This window comes from Scyliorhinus torazame, chromosome 5 (genome assembly GCF_047496885.1).
Source record: "Scyliorhinus torazame isolate Kashiwa2021f chromosome 5, sScyTor2.1, whole genome shotgun sequence".
NCBI lineage: Eukaryota > Metazoa > Chordata > Chondrichthyes > Carcharhiniformes > Scyliorhinidae > Scyliorhinus > Scyliorhinus torazame.
In genome coordinates, this window is record NC_092711.1 from 99,186,651 (window position 1) to 99,206,505 (window position 19,855).

Genomic DNA, 19,855 nt, shown 5'->3' on the forward strand with positions numbered 1-19,855 from the left:
TGACATCATTGACAGAATGCAAAAATACAAGGAAGTGCCTCAGGAGAGAACAGTAAAAACCCAGGGAGAATTCAATCACCATCTGGATTTGGATTTTGGGAAATCAGTTGTCGCATATGGATAAGAGGAACAAGGGTGCTAAAGAAAAATATGTTGCGTGAATAGATAGTTTAAGAACATATTTAGCATGATGGGCTTTTAAAATCTTCAGCCAGTAAGCTACAAGCCATCTTGTAATGTCAGTAACTGAATTCTTAGTGTAGAGACACATCCACTCCCAAATTCCCTGCTTGGGGAGTAGGTGGATAGTGATTTAATAGTCTCTCCCTCTCTGGCCAGCTGAACAAATTCTCTTTGGGTTCCCCCTGCTGAGGAGGTGGAGATACAGAGAGTTCACTCATCACATTCCTTCTCTTTTGGTCGGGAAAGTGGAGGTAAAATGGGTTTATAATGCCCATCCCCCTCTCTCTGTTGGGGAAGTGGGCGGACAGTGCATTTACTTAGGCCCTCCCCCTCTCTTTGTTGGAAGCGGCTGTACAGTGAATTAACTAATGTCCCAGCTCTTTGGTGGGAAAGTGGGGGTACAGGGTTAATTAATGCTCCTCCCCCACTATTTGTTGGGGCGTGGTGATACACTGGATTAACTACTGCCCCCATGCTTTGGTGTGGAAGTGAGGGGTATAGTGGGTTCACTAAGTCCCTTCCTCTTTGTTAGGGAGTTGGGGTGCAGGGCATTAGCGAACGTCCATTCCCCACTCTCTGTTGGAGAAGTGGGGGTGCAGTCGATTAACTATAACCCCTCCCCCTCTCTGTTTGGGAAGTGTGGTTGCAGTGGATTAATTTATGCCCCTTCCTCTCTCTTTTGAGGAAGTGGCAGTAGAGTGCATTAACTAATGCCCCTCCTCCTGTCTCTGTTGGGGAGGTGGGGGGACAGTGGATTAACTAACGCCCCTCCTCCTGATTTTGTAGGAGAGGTGGAGATATAATGGATTAACAATTTCTCTTTCCCCTCTCCGTGATGGGCGATTGTTGGTCCTTGTTTCTGTTTGATTCTCAATTCAGTTCCCAGTGGGTGTGATGCAGCAATTTTAAGATGACATCAATTTTAAAGGGATGGGCAATGGGAGAAGCAGGAACACCGAGATCTAAATGTGATGTGTTTGTCTGTCTGAAATGGGAAATTGTCCGATTTCTCCTCAGCGGGAAGAAAGTCAATGAATATATTTTGTGAATACTGCAATGAATGAATTTTACTCTGTCTCTGACCCAGGGTGTATCTGAGCTCGGAGCTCTGGTTGTATCAGACTTGGGGCTGAGACCTGTAGAAATCGTGGTCTCCTTGAACAGATCTAATATCAGCAAAGTGGAAGCTCCATTAATTAAGCGGCTGTGCATTTAAATCACAATTAGAGGAAAAAAAACTTTATTATTTTTAATTTAGTTCGAAATGCAATTGATAGATTCTCATTGACATGAATTAACGGTGTCCATCAGAGCGAGGGAAATGTTCACAAAACTGGGTTTACCGCTGGATTTATCAACCGTTCTGTTGATGATCTTCAAGGGGATTGCTTCATGTCCCACCACACAGGAGTAAGAAGCGCCGCTGGCCCACTCCTCCGCTGCAATGGATAACAGGCTGTACATGAAGAAGGAGCTATTGCCGTTCTCCGCCATCACCTCGGTGTTCTTATAGTTCCCGGGATTCACCGGCTTGTCATTGACGGTCCACTTGACGAAGATCTCTCGGGGGGAGAAACCTCTCACTAAGCAGCTGAGGGAGACGAATCTCTGAGCGGAGACGTCTTCAGCCGAGGGCAGGAGGACAGAGACGGACGGTTCCCGCGGATTGGGATCTGCAGAAGATGTACAATAGATGTCAGTAAAATGGGGAATTCGGGAGACATTGGAACCGCGGGTTAGATGTGAGAGAAATGTGTTTTGTGTTGGATTTTAAAGGTTTCCATTTCCCAGTTTGGGATCTGTCCGGTTTCCCAGCTCGGAGCTGAGGTGGACACAAGCCTTTTCCCTGAGAATTTACGGATATTGGATTCGAAAGTTTCAGAAAGTGAATAGCAGGGAAACAGGCCATTCGGCCCGCCTGTTCTGTGCTGGTGTATAAGCTCCACACCAAGCTCATCCCACCTTACTCCCAAAGGATTGGGAAACTGCCAATGTAACACCCTTATTCAAAAGGGAGGGAGACAAAAACAGGTAACTATCGGCCAGTGACCTTAACATCTGTCAGTGGGAAACGGTTAGAGTCCATTATAACGGATCCAATCGCTGAGCATTTAGAAATACACAATATAATCAACAGAGTCAGCGCGGCCTCGTGAAGGCGAAATCAGTGCCGAACAAATTTAGATGGAGAAAGACTGGATAAAGCTGAAGTAACGGGGGAATTGGGGGCCCCCGTGCAGAAACCACACAAAGCAAGTTCTGCAGGTAATATGGAGACAAATTGAATGTTGACATTTATTTCAAAGGAAATAGAATATAAACATGGGGAAGTCTGGCTAAAACTATACAAGGCACTAGTTAGTCGACACCTGGTATACTTTGAATAGTCTCGGTGCCCTTATCTACGGAAGACAGATTGGTTTTGAAGGCAGTCCAGAGAAGGATCACGTGGTTGATCCCGAGTATGGAGGGATTTTCTTATGGGGAGAGGGTAAGTAGGTTGGGCTGTACTGATTGGAGTTTAGAAGAATGAAGGCGACCTAATCAAGACATGAAAGATTTTCAGGGAGCTTCTTAGGATAGACGCTGGGAGGTTGTTTTCCCCTGTGGGAGCGTCTAGGACCAGAGCGCAGGATCACAAAGTGAGGGTTCTCCCATTTAACAAAGAGATGAGGTGGACTTCCTCTCTCAGAGAGTAGTGAAGCTGTGGAATTATTTAACCCGGGGGCAGTAGATTCTGGGTTGTTCAATATGTTCAAGGTTGAGAGAGAAATATTTCAAATCAGTAAAGGCGTCAAGAGATATGGGGATAAGTCGGGAAAGAGGAGTTGAAGATTATCACATCAGATCAGTCATGACCTCACTGCCGGCTGGACCGGTGTTGATGGGCCCAATGGCCTATGTCTGTTCCTAAGTCTTGTGGTCTATGGTCTCGCTCCATCTAAACCCAATATCACTGCTTTCAATTCATTGTTCGTTCATCTGCATATCAATTTCCCCCTTAAACTCTAATCGCCCAGAGTATTTAGTTAGTGGAATTCCCAATCAGAATGGACCATAAATACCCTGAATGCTAAATACTGACCGCTGCACTGACACTAGAAATAGACACAATGACTCACTTATTGCTTCAATCTCTCTACCCACCTATTTTTTTGTGGATTGAAATTCTTAAAGGAGTTGGCAGGTCCTGATGGCTCGCCACACAGTCAAACACAGCCCCACTCAGCCAGGCTTGTGTCGAGATGTTTAATTTGCTGACCACGCTCTCAGTATCTGCCCCAGGCTGGTCGGCAATCTCTGATTTCAGCGGCTTCTTCGCTTCACTCCAGGACACGTTGACTCCATAAGGAGCCTTCGAAATGACGCAGGTTAAGGTTACAGTCGCCTCCAATAAGACCTGTTCTATTGGTGGTGGCAGTATTGTTACTGAGGCAACAGTGCAACAGGAAGGATCTGCGAATGAAAAAAGTGGAAATTAACCCAAGTTTGATCTTCAGAATCAGGGCAGCAGTACTCAGCCTTCACTCTACATGGGAATAAATCAACTTAGAAGCATCAACCTCTAAAGATCGCCTTTAATCTTCTGTAAGCAATGGAAAACCAGTTTGGTTTGTGAAAACTATTCTCATTGTGAAATACAGTCAGCCCCGATATCATTCTAACGAATCAGTATTTCAGCATTCCCAATACAAATATTCCATTCCTTATCTCAGGAACGAAGCACTGGAGGCTGATCCATAAATAGGTTGGATGAACTTTCCAACACTTTCCCCCGGAGCTGTTATCAGTTAAGTGTTTGAGACACCCACTGACTCAAATATAATCAGCTGTCTCAGGATAAAGCTGGCATCAAGTACCCCAGGGGCTGGTTTAGCACAGGGCAAAATAGCTGGCTTTTAAAGCAGACCAAGGCAGGCCACCAGCGCGGATCCAATTCCCATACCAGCCTCCCCGAACAGGCGCCGGAATGTGGCGACTCGGGGCTTTTCACAGTAACTTCATTTGAAGCCTACTTGTGACAAGAAGCGATTTTCATTTCATTCATTCACCTCACTCACTAAATGACTTCAAATTATACGGATACATTTTTCTATATTCATAAAATCGTGAATGATTAGCAACCCTCATGCAGCTCTTACATCAGAATGAAACACAAACGACATGGCAGTAAATTAGAAGTTATTCTGTGTTTTGCACTAACTTCAGTAAATTCCTGATTTGGATTAACATCAGAGTGCAGGATGATTTATTGTTTCCTCTGTTTGAGTCTCTTACCAGACGCGGTGATGTTGTGACTTTGGGTGACCTCTTGATGAGTGACCTGGCAGGTATAGACCGCTTTGCTGAACCATTCCCGAGCGGAGACTGTCAGCCGACTGCTCGCCGAGAAGTTCCCGTTCACTTCACAGGGGGGCGAGGTGACAAATCCTGAACTCATGGGTTGTCCATTCTTCAGCCATTTTACCGTCATTGACTTTGGCTGGAAATCGTTGATTGAACAGACCATGGTTGCAAATTTCTGTCTTGAGATTTCTTCATTGGAACTCACGGTGAGGAGAACATTTGGAGTGTTGACAGGTGGAGGGCCTTCAAGAAACACAAGTTAGACATTTCTTGAGGAAGATGTTGTAACGAATAAAATGACGAATTATATTTTAACAGTTTCTCTGTGGTCACTATTTCGCGCAGGAATCAGAACTATGCAGAGAACCATAAATGTGTAATCACCAAAGATGTAAATAAAGTAATCAAAGCATCTGTTTCTCACAGATTCCACAAAACTTACATGGAATTCCAATGCTCTTGTCTGAGCCGCTGTGTCGAACCTCACAGCTGATTTTGCTGCATCCCCCCTCTGACTCGGTGATGGTTAACTGGCTGCTCAGGGTGTAGGTTCCCTTCTTGTTTCTCACTGACGGGTATTTCTTAACTCCAGTGGTGATCAGCTGCCCATCTTTCTTCCAGGTAAGGCTGGTGATTTCTGGGGAGTAGTCCATCGCCAAACAGCCGTAGGTCACGGAGCCGTCATTGTTGTGTTGCTGACAGGAGGAGACCAGGCTGTAGAGAGTGGGCGGAGACGGTGTTGCTGGGAAAGAATGGCCCATTCAACAAGTTAGACTCTGTTATTTGTGATCTATAAGTTACCAAGCACATCAAAATGTGACGATGCATTTAACCTAACATGTTTTCATTAACTGTTACATCCATATTTCAGCGTCTATTAGTTCTATGATTTGAGAATCACCATCTCTTTGCCGCCTCATTAGAAACTCGCATCCCTTTCTCCGTTTCTAACACATACAAAAAATAACATTTGATGCCGCCTGAATGATGTAACTGTCATTGGATTGAAGGAGAGGAGCAGAGAGTTTCCCCCATTATTTCAGCCACCATGTAAAATAAAATAGAAATGTTGCCATAGTCCCGGGGACTGCCCTTTCCTTCTGAGAGCTGACTGGTGGTGATTTAACCTGAGGGTTAAATCTTTATGAATATCCTCAGCCGGTACAACAATTGAATCCGCGCTGTTGGGATTGCTCTTCATCACAAACCAGCCGTCCAGCTAACTGAGTTGTATACGTCACAATCCAGCTAACTGAGCTGCGTACGTCACAATCCAGCTAACTGAGCTGTGCACGTCACAATCCAGCTAACTGAGCTGTGTACGTCACAATCCAGCTAACTGAGCTGTGTACGTCACAATCCAGCTAACCGAGCTGTGCACGTCACAATCCAGCTAACTGAGCTGTGTACGTCAAAATCCAGCTAGCTGAGCTGTGTACGTCACAATTCAGTTAACTGAGCCGTGTACGTCACAATCCAGCTCACTGAGCTGTGTACGTCACAATCCAGCTAACTGAGCTGTGTACGTCACAATCCAGCTAACTGAGCTGTGGACGTCACAATCCAGCTAACTGAGATGTGTATGTCACAATCCAGCTCACTGAGCTGTGTACGTCACAATCCAGCTAACTGAGCTGTGTACGTCACAATCCAGCTAACTGAGCTGTGTACATCACAATCCAGCTAACTGAGCTGTGTACATCACAATCCAGCTAACTGAGCTGTGTACGTCACAATCCAGCTAACAGAGCTGTGTACTTCACAATCCAGCTATCTGAGCTGTGTACGTCACAATCCAGCTAACTGAGCTGTGTACGTCACAATCCAGCTAACTGAGCTGTGTACGTCACAATCCAGCTAACTGAGCTGTGTACGTCACAATCCAGCTCACTGAGCTGTGTACGTCACAATCCAGCTAGCTGAGCTGTGTACGTCACAATCCAGCTAACTGAGCTGTGTACGTCACAATCCAGCTAACTGAGCTGTGTACGTCACAATCCAGCTAACTGAGCTGTGTACGTCACAATCCAGCTCACTGAGCTGTGTACGTCACAATCCAGCTAGCTGAGCTGTGTACGTCACAATCCAGCTAACTGAGCTGTGTACGTCACAATCCAGCTGACTGAGCTGTGTACGTCACAATCCAGCTGACTGAGCTGTGTACGTCACAATCCAGCTAACTGAGCTGTGTACGTCACAATCCAGCTAACTGAGCTGTGTACGTCACAATCCAGCTGACTGAGCTGTGTACGTCACAATCCAGCTATCTGAGCTGTGTACGTCACAATACAGCTAACTGAGTTGTGTACGTCACAATCCAGCTAACTGAGCTGTGTACGTCACAATCCAGCTAACTGAGCTGCGTACGTCACAATCCAGCTAACTGAGCTGCGTACGTCACAATCCAGCTGACTGGGCTGTGTACGTCACAATCCAGCTAACTGAGCTGCGTACGTCACAATCCAGTTAACTGAGCTGTGTACATCACAATCCAGCTAACTGAGCTGTGTACATCACAATCCAGCTAACTGAGCTGCGCACGTCACAATCCAGCTATCTGAGCTGTGTACGTCACAATCCAGCTAACTGAGCTGCGCACGTCACAATCCAGCTATCTGAGCTGTGTACGTCACACTCCAGCTAACTGAGCTGCGTACGTCACAATCCAGCTGACTGGGCTGTGTACGTCACAATCCAGCTAACTGAGCTGCGTACGTCACAATCCAGCTAACTGAGCTGTGTACGTCACAGTCCAGTGAGGGTGTGTGTGAGTGAGGGTCAGTGAGTGAGCTGTGTGAGTGAGGGTGTGTGAGTGAGGGTGTGTGAGTGAGGGTGTGTAAGTGAGGGTGTGTGAGTGAGGGTGTGTGAGTGAGGGTGTGTGAGTGAGGGTGGGTGAGTGAGTGAGGGTGTGTGAGTGAGTGAGGGTGTGTGAGTGAGTGAGGGTGTGTGGACGAGGGTGTGTGAGTGAGGGTGTGTGAGTGAGGGTGTGTGAGTGAGGGTGAGTGAGTGAGGGTATATGTGAGTGAGGGTGAGTGAGTGAGGGGGTGTGAGTGAGGGTGAGTGAGTTAGGGTGTGTGAGTGAGTGGGTGTGAGTGAGGGTGTGTGAGTCAGGGTGTGTGAGTGAGGGTGTGTGAGTGAGGGTGTGTGAGTGACAGTGTGTGAGTGACAGTGTGTGAGTGAGAGTGTGTGAGTGAGAGTGTGTGAGTGAGGGTGTGTGAGTGAGGGTGTGTGAGTGAGGGTGTGTGAGTGAGGGTGTGTGAGTGAGGGTGTGTGAGTGAGGGTGTGTGAGTGAGGGTGTGTGAGTGAGGGTGTGTGAGTGAGGGTGTGTGAGTGAGGGTGTGTGTGTGAGGGTGTGTGAGTGAGGGTGTGTGAGTGAGGGTGTGTGAGTGAGGGTGTGTGAGTGAGGGTGTGTGAGTGAGGGTGTGTGAGTGAGGGTGTGTGAGTGAGGGTGTGTGAGTGAGCGTGTGTGAGTGAGCGTGTGTGAGTGAGTGTGTGTGAGTGAGGGTGTGTGAGTGAGTGAGGGTGTGTGAGTGAGTGAGGGTGTGTGAGTGAGTGAGGGTGTGTGGACGAGGGTGTGTGAGTGAGGGTGTGTGAGTGAGGGTGTGTGAGTGAGGGTGAGTGAGTGAGGGTATATGTGAGTGAGGGTGAGTGAGTGAGGGTGTGTGAGTGAGGGTGAGTGAGTTAGGGTGTGTGAGTGAGTGGGTGTGAGTGAGGGTGTGTGAGTCAGGGTGTGTGAGTGAGGGTGTGTGAGTGACAGTGTGTGATTGACAGTGTGTGAGTGAGAGTGTGTGAGTGAGGGTGTGTGAGGGAGGGTGTGTGAGTGAGGGTGGGTGAGTGAGTGAGGGTGTGTGAGTGAGTGAGGGTGTGTGAGTGAGTGAGGGTGTGTGGACGAGGGTGTGTGAGTGAGGGTGTGTGAGTGAGGGTGAGTGAGTGAGGGTATATGTGAGTGAGGGTGAGTGAGTGAGGGTGTGTGAGTGAGGGTGAGTGAGTTAGGGTGTGTGAGTGAGTGGGTGTGAGTGAGGGTGTGTGAGTCAGGGTGTGTGAGTGAGGGTGTGTGAGTGAGGGTGTGTGAGTGACAGTGTGTGATTGACAGTGTGTGAGTGAGAGTGTGTGAGTGAGGGTGTGTGAGTGAGGGTGTGTGAGTGAGGGTGTGTGAGTGAGGGTGTGTGAGTGAGGGTGTGTGAGTGAGGGTGTGTGAGTGAGGGTGTGTGAGTGAGGGTGAGTGAGTGAGGGTGTGTGAGTGAGGGTGTGTGAGTGAGGGTGTGTGAGTGAGGGTGGGTGAGTGAGGGTGTGTGAGTGAGGGTGGGTGAGTGAGGGTGGGTGAGTGAGGGTGGGTGAGTGAGGGTGTGTGTGTGAGGGTGTGTGAGTGAGTGAGTGTGTGTGAGGGTGTGTGTGTGAGGGTGTGTGTGTGAGGGTGTATGATTGAGGGTGTGTGAGGGAGGGTGTGTGAGTGAGTGTGTGTGAGTGAGGGTGTGTGTGTGAGGGTGTGTGAGTGAGGGTGTGAGTGAGGGTGTGAGTGAGGGTGTGTGAGGGAGGGTGTGTGAGTGAGGGTGTGTGTGTGAGGGTGTGTGAGTGAGGGTTTGTGAGTGAGGGTGTGTGAGTGAGGGTGTGTGAGTGAGGGTGTGTGAGTGAGGGTGTGTGAGTGAGGGTGTGTGAGTGAGGGTGTGTGAGTGAGGGTGTGTGAGTGAGCGTGTGTGAGTGAGAGTGTGTGAGTGAGGGTGTGAATGAGGGTGTGAGAGTGAGGGTGTGAGACGGTGTGTGTGTGAATGTGTCTGTGAGAGGGTGTGTGAGTGAGGGTGTGTGAGTGAGGGTGTGTGAGTGAGGGCGTGTGAGTGAGGGCGTGTGAGTGAGGGTGTGTGAGTGATGGTGTGTGAGTGACGGTGTGTGGGTGAGGGTGTGTGAGTTAGGGTGTGTGAGTGAGGGTGTGTGTGTGAATGTGTGTGTGTGTGAATGTGTGTGTGAGTGAGGGTGTGTGAGTGAGGGTGTGAATGAGGGTGTGAGAGTGATGGTGTGTGAGTGAGGGTGTGAGATAGTGTGTGTGTGAATGTGTGTGTGAGAGGGTGGGTGAGTGAGGGTGGGTGAGTGAGTGAGGGTGGGTGAGGGTGTGTGGGTGAGGGTGTGTGAGTGAGTGTGTGTGAGTGAGTGTGTGTGAGTGAGGGTGTGTGAGTGAGGGTGTGTGAGTGAGGGTGTGTGAGTGAGGGTGTGTGAGTGAGGGTGTGTGTGTGAATGTGTGTGTGTGTGAATGTGTGTGTGAGTGAGGGTGTGTGAGTGAGGGTGTGAATGAGGGTGTGAGAGTGATGGTGTGTGAGTGAGGGTGTGAGACGGTGTGTGTGTGAATGTGTGTGTGTGAATGTGTGTGTGAGTGAGGGTGGGTGAGTGAGGGTGGGTGAGTGAGGGTGTGTGAGTGAGGGTGTGTGAGTGAGGGTGTGTGAGTGAGGGTGTGTAAGTGAGGGTGTGTGAGTGAGGGTGTGTGAGTGAGGGCGTGTGAGTGAGGGCGTGTGAGTGAGGGTGTGTGAGTGAGGGTGTGTGAGTGAGGGTGTATGAAGGTGTGTGAGTGAGGGTGTGTGAGTGAGGGTGTGTGAGTGAGGGTGTGTGTGTGAGGGATGGTATGTGAGTGAGGGTGAATGAGGGTGTGTGAGTGAGGGCGTGTGAGTGAGGGTGTGTGAGTGAGAGTGTATGAGGGTGTGTGTGAGAGGGTGTATGAGTGAGGGTGTGAATGAGGGCGTGTGAGAGAGGTTGTGTGAGTGAGGTTGTGTGAGAGGGTATGTGAGCGAGGGTGTGTGAGTGAGGGAGTGAGACGGTGTGTGTGAATGTGTGTGTGAAAGTGTGGGTTAGTGAGGGTGTATGAGGACGTGTGTGACTGCAGGTGTATGAGTGAGGGTGTGTGTGAGGGTGTGTGTGTGAGGGTGTGTGAGTGAGGGTGTGTGAATGAGGGTGTGTGAGTGAGGGTGTGTGAGGGTGTGTGAGTGAGGGTGTGTGAGTGAGGGTGTGTGAGTGAGGGTGTGTTAGTGACGGTGTGTGAATGAGGGTGTATGAGTGAGGTTGTGAGAGTGAGGGTATGTGTGTGAGGGTGTGTGTGTGAGGGTGTGTGAGTGAGGGTGTATGATTGAGGGTGTGTGAGTGAGGGTGTGTGTGCGAGGGTGTGTGATTGAGAGTGTGTGAGTGACGGTGTGAGTGAGGGTGTGTTTGTGAGGGTGTGTGAGTGTGTGTGAGTGAGGGTTTGAGTGAGGGTGTATATGCAAGGGTGTGTGAGTGAGGGCGTGTGAGTGATGGTGTGTGAATGAGGGTGTAAGTGAGGGCGTGTGAGTGAGGTTGTGTGAGTCAGGGTTGTGTGAGTGAGGGCATGAGAGTGATGGGGTGTGAGTGAGGGTGTGTGAGTGAGGGTGTGTGAGTGAGACTTTGAGTGAGGGTGAATGAATGTGGGTGGTTGAGTGAGTGAGATCTATGAGAGTGTGTGTGTGAGAGGGTGTGTGAGAGGGTGTGTGAGTGAGGGTGTGTGAGTGAGGGTGTGTGAGTGAGGGTGTGTGAGTGAGGGTATGAGAGTGAGGGTGTGTGAGTTGCGGTGTGTGAGTGAATGTGTGTGAATGAGGGTGTGAGAGTGAGGTTGTGTGAGTGAGGGTGTGTGAGTGAGGGCGTGTGTGTGAGGGTGGGTGAGTGAAGGTATGTGAGTGAGGGTATGTGAGTGAGGGTGTGTGAATGAGGTGGTGTGTGAATGAGGTGGTGTGTGTGTGAGGGTGTGTGTGAGGGTGTGTGAGTGAGGTTGTTTGAGTGAGGTTGTTTGAGTGAGGTTGTTTGAGTGAGGGTGTGTGAGTGAAGGTGTGTGAGTGAAGGTGTGTGCGCGAGGGTGTGTGAGTGAGGGCGTGTGAATGAGGGTGTAAGTTTGGCGTGTGAGTGAGGATGAGAGAGTGAGGGTTGTGTGAGTGAGGGTATGAGAGTGACGGTGTGTGAGTGACGGTGTGTGTGAGAGGGTGTGTGAGTGAGGGTGTGTGAGTGAGGGTGTGTGAGTGTCGGTGTATGAGGGTGTGTGAGTGAGGGTGTGTGAGTGAGGGTGTATGAGTGAGGGCGAATGAATGTGGGTGGGTGAGTGAGGGTGTGTCTGGGTGGGAGAGTGGGAGCTGTGAGTGTGTGTGTGTGTGAGAGGGTGTGTAAGAGGGTGTGTGAGTTTGTGTGTGTGAGAGGGTGTGTGAGTGAGGGTGTGTGAGTGAGGGTGTGTGAGAGGATGTGTAAGTGAGGGTGTGTGAGAGGGTGTGTGAGTGAGGGTATGAGAGTGAGGGTGTGTGAGTGACGGTGTGTGTGAGAGAGGGTGTGTGAGTGACGGTGTGTGTGAGAGAGGGTGTGTGAGAGAGGGTGTGCGAGTGAGGGTGTGTGAGTGAGGGTATGTGAGTGTGGGTGTGTGAGCGAGGGTTTGTGAGTGAGGGTGTGTGTGTGAGGTTGTGTGAGGGTGTGTGTGTGAGTGAGGTTGTGTGAGTGAGGTTGTGTTAGTGAGGGTGTGTGAGTGAGGGTGTGTGAGTGAGGGTGTGTGAGTGAGGGTGTGTGAGTGAGGGTGTGTGAGTGAGGGCGTGTGAATGAGGGTGTAAGTGAGGGCGTGCGAGTGAGGTTGTGTGAGTCTGTGTGTGAGAGGGTGTGTGAGTGAGGTTGTGTGAGAGGGTATGTGAGTGAGGGTGTGTGAGAGTGTGTGTGAGTGAGGGTGTGAGACGGTGTGTGTGTGAATGTGTGTGTGAGAGGGTGGGTTAGTGAGGGTGTATGAGGGTGTGTGTGACTGCGGGTGTATGAGTGAGGGTGTGTGAGTGAGGGTGTGTGAGTGAGGGTGTGTGAGTGAGGGTATGAGAGTGAGGGTATGAGAGTGAGTGACGGTGTGTGTGAGAGGGGGTGTGTGAGAGGGTGTGCGAGTGAGTGTGTGTGAATGAGGGTGTGTGAGTGAGGGTGTGTGAGTGAGGGTGTGTGAGTGAGGGTGTGTGTGTGTGAGGGTGTGTGTGTGAGGGTGTATGATTGAGGGTGTGTGAGTGAGGGTGTGTGTGTGAGGGTGTGTGAGTGAGGGTGTGAGAGTGAGGGTTAGAGAGTGAGGGTGTGTGCGTGAGGGTGTGTGAGTGAGGGTGTGAGAGCGAGGGTGTGAGTGTGAGGGTGTGTGAGTGAGGGTGTGTGAGTGAGGGTGTGTGAGTGAGGGCGTGTGAGTGAGGGTGTGTGAGTGAGGGTGTGTGAGTGAGTGCGTGTGAGTGAGGGTGTGCGAATGAGGGTGTAAGTGAGGGCGTGTGAGTAAGGTTGTGTGAGTAAGGTTGTGTGAGTAAGGTTGTGTGAGTAAGGTTGTGTGAGTGAGGGTGTGTGAGTGAGGGTGTGTGAGTGAGGGTGTGTGAGTGAGGGTGTGTGAGTGAGGGTGTGTGAGTGAGGGTGTGTGAGTAAGGTTGTGTGAGTAAGGTTGTGTGAGTGAGGGTGTGTGAGTGAGGGTGTGTGAGTGAGGGTGTGAGTGAGTGAGGGTGTGTGAGTGAGGGTGTGTGAATGAGGGTGTGTGTGTGAAAGGGTGAGTGAGCGTGTGTGAGTGAGGGTTGATGTGTTAGAGTGGGTGAATGCACTTTGCTAAAAGAGGATGAGTGAGTGAGGATGTGTGATTTAGGGTTGATGAGTTAGAGTGGGTGAGTGCGTGGTGCTGAAAAAAGTTGAGTGAGAAAACAATTTAGAACTGGAACAATGAACATTCCTGCGACTTAACGGATTTTCATTTTGCAAATGGGATTTTTGTGCCCGTAAAAGTCTTGTAATATTGTGTCAGAGAGAGTGTGTTGTGTTTATTAATTCTTGTGATGTAGGCTCGGCCTGCATTTATCTTCCATCCCTCATTGACTTTGAGAAGGTGCTGAGCTTCCTTCTTTAACCATTGCAGTCCATGTGGTGTTTCCCCGAGTCCGATACATGATGTTGAACCAGCGGCAGTGCAGGAACGGAGATATATTACATAGTCATGATGGTGAATGGTGAGGAGGGGACCTTCCAGTTGGTGATGTTCCCATGTGTCTATTGTCCTTGTCCAAATGGCCGCTGTCATCGGTTTGGAAAATGCTGCCTACGGAGACACGATGAGCTTCTGCAGCGGATCTTTAGACAGTCGACAGGCTTTGGGGAGTCAGAAGATGGGTTTTTCACCTTTGATCTGTTCTTCTGGCCTCAAAATTTCTATGACTCGCCCAGATCACTTTCTGGTCCATGTTAAGCACCAGGAGGTTGTTAGTGAGGATTCACTGATGGTAATGCCAGTGAATGTTAAGGGGCGGTGGTTAGATCCGTTCTTACTGGAGGTGAGCATTGCCTTCAATTGGGTGACTTGACTGTTACTTACCACTTGTCAGCCAGAACCGGATAGAGCCTCCATGTTGCTTTATTTACAGGTTTATTTAGTGACTGCACAGTTGCAAATTGTGCTGAGCATGGTGCAATCATCTGCCATCAACCCCTGTTCAGACCTGATGATGGAAAGAAGGTCATTGATGAACAAGCTGAAGACGGTTGGACCTCGGACACTGCCCTGAAGAAGTCTCGCAGTGATGTCCTAGAACTGAGCTGATTGGCCTCCAGCAATGGAATCCATCCACCTTGGTGCTGGTTGTGACTCCAACCAGCGGAGATTCTTCCCCTGATTCCCATCCATTCATTCTTTGGTTGGGCTGCTTGAGGTCTCACGTTTCAATGCTGCCTTGATTTGGCGGCACGGCAGCACAGTGGTTAACCCTGTTGCTTCACAGCACCAGGGACCCGGGTTCGATTCCCACTTGGGTCATTGCCTGTGCGGAGTCTGCACGTTCTCCCCGGAGTCTGGGTGGGTTTTCTCCGAGTGATCCGGTTTCCTCCCACAAGTCCCGAAAATCGACCTGTTAGGTGGTTTGGATATTCCGAATTCTCCCTCTGTGTACCCGAACAGGCGCCAGAGTGTGGTGACTGGGGGCTTTTCACAGTAACTTCATTGCAGTGTTAATGTAAGCCTACTTGTGACAATAATAATGATTATTATTATTGATGTTAGTTCAGTCGCTCTCACCTGTGTATCTGAAAGTGTGTGCGTGTCAGAGTGTGTGTGTGTGTGTGTGTGTGTGTGTGTGAGGGAGAATTTGGGTATGTGAGAGCCCGTGACTGTGTGTATGCATGTGTCTGCATGCATGCGTGTGATTGTTTCTGCGAGAGATGGATCAAGAGAGTGGGAGAGAGAGAGTACACGTGTGAGTGTGTGTGTGCGAGAGAGTATCTGTGTGTGAGAGAATATCTGTGTGTGAGAGCGCGATTGTGTGTATTTCTGCGAGTGACAGGATATCTGTGTGTGTGAGGGAGCAAAATAGTGTGCACAGGAGAGAGACTGCATGTGCAAAATTGTGTGTGTGAGACAGCATGTGAGTGAAAGAGTGCTTTCACAAGAGAGCATGTATGCACCAAAGCATGTGAGTGAGACAGCATGTATGTGAGAGCATGTGTGCGAGAGATCATGTGTGTGAGAACACGTGTGTGTGAGTGTGTAACAGACCATATGTGTGAGAGAGCATGTATGCAAGAGAGCATATGTGTGAGAGAGCATGTGTGTGAGAGAACGTGTGCATGAGACAGCATGTGTGCAAAAGAACATGTGTGTGAGAGAGCATGACTGCGAGACAGCATGTGTGAGAGAGCATGTGTGCGAGAAATCATGAGTACGAGAGAGACCATGAGGTGTGTCAGAGTGCGTGTGTGCAAGAGAGAATGAGAGAGAGTGTGTGGGTGTGAGCGTGTGTGTCAGAGTGTGTGTGTGAGAGCATGAGTGTCGAGAGTGAGTGTATGAGAGAGTGTGTATGTGAGAGAGCAAGTGTATGAGAGAGCATGTGAGTGAGAGGGCATGTGTGTTAGGGAGCGTGTGTGCAAGAGAGCGTGAATGTGAGAGATATGTGATTGAGAGAGTGTGTGTGAGAAAGCATGTGTGGGAGAGTACATGGGTGTGAGAGCATGTGTGCAACAGAGCAAGTGTGTGAGAAAGCATGTGTGTGAGAGAGCATGTGTGTAAACGAGCATGAGTGTGAGTGAGCAAGTGAGTGAATGTGCGAGAGAGTGTGAGTATCAGAGCGCATGTGTATGAGAGAGCATGTATGCAAGAGAGGATATATGTGTGAGAGAGCAGGAGTACAAGAGAGCATGTGTGAGCGAGAGGCTGTGTGTGTTCGAGAGAGCGTGTGTGTGAGAGCATGTGTGTGAGAGAGCATGCCTGCAAGAGACCATGCATGTCAGAGAGAGTGTATGTGTGAGAGAGTGTATGTGTGAGAGAACGGATGTGTGAGAGAGCCTGTATGTGAGAGAGCGTTTTTGTGTTGGAGAGATGTGTGTGACAGGGCATGTTTGTGAACGAGCGTGTGTGCAAGAGATAATGTGTGCAAGAGTGCATGTGTGCGAGAGTGTGTGTCTGTGAATGATTGTGTATGTGAGTGAGATTGGTAAAACGTGTGCATGAGACAGCATGTGTGCAAAAGAACATGTGTGTGAGAGAGCATGACTGCGAGACAGCATGTGTGAGAGAGCATGTGTGCGAGAAATCATGAGTACGAGAGAGACCATGAGGTGTGTCAGAGTGCGTGTGTGCAAGAGAGAATGAGAGAGAGTGTGTGGGTGTGAGCGTGTGTGTCAGAGTGTGTGTGTGAGAGCATGAGTGTCGAGAGTGAGTGTATGAGAGAGTGTGTATGTGAGAGAGCAAGTGTATGAGAGAGCATGTGAGTGAGAGGGCATGTGTGTCAGGGAGCGTGTGTGCAAGAGTGTGTGTGAGAGTGTGAGAGAGGGAGATTGTCTGAAAGAGAGAGAGGGATAATGTGCCTGTGTCTGTGAGAGAGCGAGTGACAGTCTGTTGGTGTGTGAGGGAGAGTTGGAGAGAGAGAAAGTTGGAGACAGAGAGTATGTAAGAGAATGAGTGTGTGAGGCAATGCGTGTGTGACCGAGTATGTGTGTGAGAGAGACTGTGTGTTTTTGAAGAGCTATCGTGTATGTGAGAGTGTCTGTGAGAGAGAGTGTCTGTGTGTTTGAGGAATAGTCCGGGTTTCTGGGAGAGAGGGAGTGTGTGAGGGAGAAACAGTGTGCGGATGAGAGTGTACCTAGTGTGTCAAATTTCACTCTGAAACACAGGGGATCGAATCATTCAAACTGCTTGATTCTAATTGATAAATGGTCAACTTACGACAAATGAAATTAATAACCACTGTGAAATTAAACTGATATAAATTTCAAACTCCCTTCGCCTTTCAGCTATTTCTCCTGTCTGAACTGGGCAGAATGTATTTTCACTGAGAATGAACACATTAAATAGAACAGATTGAGGGGAGTTTAATGTCTGTGACAGAGATCCAGTGTTTGATAAGAAATAAACAAACCAGGAAACATTCACATTGGAAACTGATTACCCGATTTGATCCAATGTCTTAATTAAATACAATCAACAAAACAATGGAGGCGGGCCACCTCATCAACCGGAGCAAATAAATGTATTGTTTTCTAAATTATTTTCAGGGCAATTAAACATTCTCCAATAGCTTTGATATAACACGCCAGTATGCTACTCAATTGTAGCAGTTAATTTATGTTGAATTAGTTAGTACTAAAGTCGCATTGCAAGTTATTGCCAATTGTCAATTAGTTGACCTGTCAGCTGATTTGTACTCATAATATAAATAATAAAACATGGTTCTCTGTAATTCAAAACCTGCTCCTGCCTGAAATTTGATAAATATTTGGATTTAATAAAATATTAAACTTCAAATTATCGGATGGAATAATTCAGACATGTGTAATATCTAGAAAATGATGGAGAAATGTTTTTGTTCAATTTACGAGTTAAGAAGAAATAAGCTTGAGGCTCAGATATAATCTATTCTTCGATTGTATAATTTGTTTTATTTCAATAATGTTATATTGTGTACAGCACAGCTCTGCGAGACAGGATGTTATTATTTTTTGCAAAGCTAATATTCTCTTTTTGTAATTAAATTAATCTCTTTGAATTTCAAGCTTTTACTTGTCAAGCTCCAGCACTGTGCAGTCTGGACATTCCTACAATTCAGATAAAATCATAAGAACAATTCCTGCACTGTCAGCGACTTCCACCTCTGAGAAAACTCTTTATGATTAGGTTAGACAACTACAAATGACGTTGAAGAGATAATTAATATTCTTGCTGCTGCACATAAATAATACTATAACCGGATACATAAATTGCCAAACTGCAATATAAAACTCCTATTTAAGTAACTGCAAACGTAATCAGAGAAATAAAAATGAATTCAAATATATCTTGTGTAATTGAACAGTGCTGTAGAATCAGTATGTTATTATTAAAACAGTTTCATAAATAATCACAAAATATTCCCAGCCTACAAACTTTTCCGGTCATGCTGATGGTGTGCAAAGTACAGCAGAATTGTGGAAGGAGATTGATGATTAATGATATTAATATGGAAACATATTTGGATAATACCGCATTATAATTGTTTAAGTTATATTAATTTTACTCACGAATTTGAAAACGTTTTAATTAAATAGTTTCAGACTGCAGTAACGAATTGCGTTCTTAATGACGCCATGGTTTAGTTTAATCAGTAATCATTAGGTAAAATTTAAAAATGTCAATCAAATCTTTAATTCCTTTCTTTATTTTCGAAACCGGCCACGTTTACTCCCCACAATTGTGTTTCAAGGAGATTCAAACGCGCAAACCTTTTTACATTTAACCAGAAAACGTGTAACTGCTCAATGTCACCCAGTTTGAACAATGCAGAAACAACGTAGAAACAGAAAACCGCTTCACAAATTGTACTTATTCAAAGTCACCCAGACACACCATCTCCTCAGCAGCAAAACACCAAAACTCATCGTGAGGACTGAACCCGTTTCATTGAGAAGCAGCTCAATTCTACATTCAACAGAATCAAACGTAACATTTCAAAAACATCTGAATATCGAATCCAGCAAATCAGTTCGGCACCAAATGTATGAATTATCAAACTAAATAGAAATACAGAACAACAGTAATATCACTGTGAGCAGGTGGGGTATGTCCAAAATATTTGTGAAACTTTACCATATTTTATTCATGTTGGACCATATTTCAAACGCATTTCAACAGTTGACAGGAGAGATAAAAGCTGCATCCATCAATCCCACCAAGATGGAACATTGAAGAAAAGCCAGGCTGTGATTGCAGGAACAAATTATGTTCGGAAAGAGCATTTAAAACTGTGGCTTAGTTTAATCTGCAATCATCACTTTTAAAAAACTCTAAAATCCTGACCGTTGTCCACCCACAATCGTGTGCCAGGCAGTTTCAAACACGTGTCTTATTTTCATTCAATTCCAAAACATGGAAACGCTCAATATCACCGAGTTTAAAGAGTATAGACACGCCAGAACCGTTTCACAACTTTACTCATTCAAAATCACCCAGACACAATCTCCTCAGCAGAAAAACACCAAATCACATCACCGAGGGGCTGAAACGCGTCTCATGGAGAACCAGCTCAATTCTTCAAACACTTTCAATAGAATCAAACAGCATTTCAAGAAAATGTATATCTAGAACCCAGCAAATCCGCCTTTCAGCAAGTGAATGAACAATTAAAACAAACAGAAATATGGAAGAATATCATCAGCATTGTCAATATGCGGGAAGTGTTCAATAAATTGACACAGATACTTCAGCATATTTTGTGAATATTGGGTAGATTTCTAACACTTGTGCAGGAGGCGGTAAAATCTGCAGCCACCAGGTGTCACCGAGATTAAACATTGCAGAAATACCAAACTGTTTAACAGGCGTTAGGTATTTAAAGTAACCCGGCCACAGTATCCTCAGCAAATAAACATCAAATCACAACAACCAGGGACTGAATCCCTCAGCAGAACCTTTTGTCAAGAGGCAGAATAATTCATTTTCCAGCAGAATCACATGAAACATTGCAACAAAATCTCAATACAGAATCCAGCAAACCCGCAATTCAGTGAACGAATGCATAGTTAAAGTAGAAATAAATAAATAAAATAAAGACTCAAGTAAAACAGTTCATAAATAATGGAATGGTTCTTACCTGCAGTCACCGTCACCATGGTCCCCTGTCCCCAGTAGCCCATGATGTCACAGTGTCACATTCCCTGGGCAGCTCCGTACAATAACCGGACCTGCACAAAATAGACAGAAATCCACCATTATTTTAAATATTCACAACCCAGCGGCAAAGTAAACTTGTAATGAATTTTCAGTAAATTAGAATTGCATTTGTGGATATCGCTTGCTGTTCAGAAATGACCCTAATGTTTTATATTTCAGAGTAACACATGAACATGTTCT

At 47.2% G+C, this 19,855-nt stretch overlaps 1 protein-coding gene and 1 gene segment (V, D, J or C); both read right to left on the reverse strand.

The window, feature by feature from the left end:
• Positions 1 to 19,855, reverse strand: part of LOC140419119 (uncharacterized) — a 439,103-nt gene that overhangs the window by 238,532 nt on the left and 180,716 nt on the right. The window lies entirely within an intron of this gene.
• Positions 1,407 to 19,660, reverse strand: LOC140419120 (Ig heavy chain C region-like). The segment is given in 5 exon segments: positions 1,407 to 1,856; positions 3,331 to 3,639; positions 4,462 to 4,773; positions 4,973 to 5,272; positions 19,596 to 19,660. Coding segments are annotated over 5 exon segments (1,356 nt in total).